The 3313-nt window shown below is 46.7% G+C and overlaps 1 protein-coding gene across 1 annotated transcript in view; it reads left to right on the top strand.

Moving 5' to 3' along the window:
* The window catches only part of NDUFV3 (NADH dehydrogenase (ubiquinone) flavoprotein 3, 10kDa), a 25157-nt gene extending 22909 nt beyond the window's left edge, over positions 1 to 2248 (top strand). Inside the window, exon 4 of the mRNA XM_012002610.1 lies at positions 1468 to 2248. Within this exon, the coding sequence (XP_011858000.1) occupies positions 1468 to 1625 (158 nt within the window). The 3' untranslated portion in view covers positions 1626 to 2248. The remainder of the gene's footprint in view (positions 1 to 1467) is intronic.
* The last annotated feature ends 1065 nt before the right edge of the window (positions 2249 to 3313 follow it).

The following is a 3313-nucleotide window of genomic DNA, read 5'->3' as shown; positions in this document are numbered from 1 at the left end:
CGTGCTGGTTTTGATTTTGCCATTATGTTATATTTTATGTCCTACTGCAGGAAACCAGTACTTCTTTTGCCTCAACCCCTACTTGTAGTTTAGAATTACCAAATGTTTAAATGCTGTGTTGTTATTAGAATTTATCTAATTTTCTTGTATCAGAGATTCAGAAGGCTCCTTTACTTTAAGCTTTTCAATTTTTTTCTTTTTTTGGACACAGAGTCTTGCTCTGTCCCACAGGCTGGAGTGCAGTGATGTGATCTCGGCTTACTGCAGCCTCCACCTCCCAGTCTCAAGTGATCCTCCCACCTCAGCCTTCTGAGTAGCTGGAGACTACAGGTGCATCACCATGCCCTGCTAAAATTTTTTTTTTTTTTTCTTATTTTTGAGACAGTCTTACTTTGTCACACAGGCTGCAGTGATGCAATCTCAGGTCATTGCAACCTCTGCCTCCTGGGTTCAAACAATTCTTGTGCCTCAGCCTCCCGACATAGCTGGGATTACAGGCGTGTGCCACCACGTGGACTTGCTAACTTTTGTAACTTTAGTGGAGACGGGGTTTCACCTTGTTGGCCAGGATGCTCTCAAACTCCTGGCTTCAAGCAATCTGCCCACCTCGGCCTCTCAAAGTGCTGGGATTACAGGTGCGAGCCACTGTGCCTGGCCCCTGCTTTTTGATTATTTGTAGAGACAGAGTCTCACTATTTTGCCCAGAATGATCTAGAAATCGTGAGCTCAAGCAATCCTCCCAACTCGGCCTCCCAAAGTGCTGGGATTATGGGCATGAGCCACCATGCCCAGCCCAGATTTCTAATAGAGGTGGATTTTATCATGCATCTCTAAGTTACCTGAAAGTCCTGCCATAATTGTTCTAGGCATTTTCAAACTTTTGAGAAGCCTAGAAGTATACAAAGTAAGACGTTAAGACACGTTGTATGGCCTGGCACAGTGGCTCACGCCTGTAATCCCAGCACTTTGAGAGGCCAAGGCGGGCAGATCACTTGAGGTCAGGAGATCGAAACCACCCTGGCCAACATGGTGAAGCCCCATCTCTACTGAAAATACAAAAATTAGCCAGGCATGGTGGCAGACGCCTATAATCGCAGCCACTGGGGAGTCTGAGGCAGGAGAATCACTTGAACCCAGGAGGTGGAGGTTGCAGTGAGCCGAGATCGCACCATTGCCCTCCAGCCTGGGCGACAGAGCGAGACTCCATCTCAAAAAAAAGACACATTGTAGTAACTATTCCATTTCTTAAATTGGTAAGGCTGTATGTTTTAGAATAAACTTCTAAGTAATATCTTTCTTTTTCTTTACTGTGGCTTTTGTAGTCTTTTTTTTAATTAGACAATTTGTTCCTCACAGATAGGGTTGAGGAAGAATGCTTGGTAGATAATAAGGGCCTGTGTGTGAGCCAAGTCATTCATAAAGAGCTGTCCTTTTGTTGGTCTCATGGGTATCGTATTTCCTCCACAGAGCTGGCCCCAATGCCTGCTGAGCCATTTGACAACACTACCTACAAGAACCTCCAGCATCATGACTACACCACGTACACCTTCTTAGACCTAAACCTCGATCTCTCCAAATTCAGGATGCCTCAGCCCTCCTCAGGCCGGGAGTCACCTCGACACTGAGGGCCCTCGCTGTGAAGATGAACCTTCCACTGTCTTCGCTGCATCCTGGAGTGCAAAAATAAAATCCACTCAAGAGTAACAAAGCCCAGTGTGCATAATCAGTTTCACTTTTACTTTTTTTTTTTTGAGACAGGGTCTCACTCTGTCACCCAGGCCGGAGTGCAGTGGTGTGACCTCGGCTCGCTGCAACCTCCGCCTCCTGGGTTCAAGTGATTCTCCTACCTTAGCCTCCTGAGTAGCTGGGACTACAGGTACTCACCACCAGGCCCAGCTAATTTTTGTATTTTTAGTAGAGATAGGGTTTCACCTTGTTGGCCAGGCTGGTCTCGAACTCCTGACCGCAGATGATCTGCCCACCTCGGCCTCCCAAAGTGCTGGGATTACAGGTGTGAGCCACTGTGCCCGTCCACTTTCACGCTTTTTACAGTGAGTGGTGAATTAGCAACAGTAATGCTGATTATCCAACATATATTTTGGAATATCTACTGTGTGCAAGGAATTTTTCTTTAAGGTTATGGATCACTGGACAAATCCATATAGAGAATTTTAAGCGCTTTACAGCCATATGATTCTACTGTACTGAGCCTAGTCAATTTAGCATTAAACTGATTATCAGCTGAGTATCAATAATGTAATAGTGACTTTTTTTTTTTTCCTTTGAGACAGAGTCTCACTCTCGCCCAGGTTGGAGTGCAGTGGCACAATCTTGACTTACTGCAACCTCCGCCTCCTGGGTTCAAGCAATTCTCCTGCCTCAGCCTCCCAAGTAGCTAGGACTACAGGCTCGCACCACCATGCCCGGCTAATTTTTTTTTGTATTTTTAGTAGAGAGAGGGTTTCACCATCTTGGCCAGGCTGGTCTTGAACCCCTGACTTCATGATCCACCTGCCTCGGCCTCCCAACATGCTGGGATTACAGGCATGAGCCACTGCACCCAGCCAGTAATAGTGACTTCTAATCCTATAGCCCTGGTTTTTTATTATTAGAAACGGGAATTTTGGCCAGGTGCAGTGGATAATGCCTGTTATCCCAGCGTTTTGGGAGGGCGAGGCAGGTGGATCACCTTAGGTCAGGAGTTTGAGACCAGCCTGGCCAACATAGTGAAACCCCGTCTCTACTAAAAATACAAAAATTAGCCAGGCAGGCTAGTGGGCACCTGTAATCCCAGCTACTCGGGAGGCTGAGGCAGGAGAATCATTTGAGCCTGGGAGGCGGAGGTTGCAGTGAGCCGAGATCATGCCATTGCTCTCCAGCCTGGGCGACAGGAGCGAAACTCCATCAAAAAAACAGGAATGTTACTAATTTTAACTGCTGCATTGCAAACAAATTGTATTGCAGTCTTTTACTATCAGAAAAGGAAGAGAATTGTTTTGTTTGCCTCTGTTAGGTATTTTGTGTAAACTTGGGGACATTTTCATTGGTGACATTAGGAAGAGGTGAAGTTTTGTGCAGTACAATGACAAAGTTGATCCTAGCTGGCCATAGGCACTCAGTGAGCTATTTTACCTATTGAGGGTTTCTGGATTGGCCAAGTAACCTTCCATCCCTTGTGATAACTTTAAGGCACACCTTCCGGGGCAGTGGGGGCGGGGGGGCTCCTGTGCATCACATGGAGCACACTCCCCCAGCGCTGTGCAGAGACAGAGCCCAGTCTGACTTAGAGAAAGTAACCAATGTAGGTGAGGGC

This window comes from Mandrillus leucophaeus, unplaced genomic scaffold, assembly GCF_000951045.1.
Source record: "Mandrillus leucophaeus isolate KB7577 unplaced genomic scaffold, Mleu.le_1.0 Scaffold69, whole genome shotgun sequence".
Lineage (NCBI taxonomy): Eukaryota > Metazoa > Chordata > Mammalia > Primates > Cercopithecidae > Mandrillus > Mandrillus leucophaeus.
This window is presented reverse-complemented; position numbering and strand designations above follow the sequence as displayed.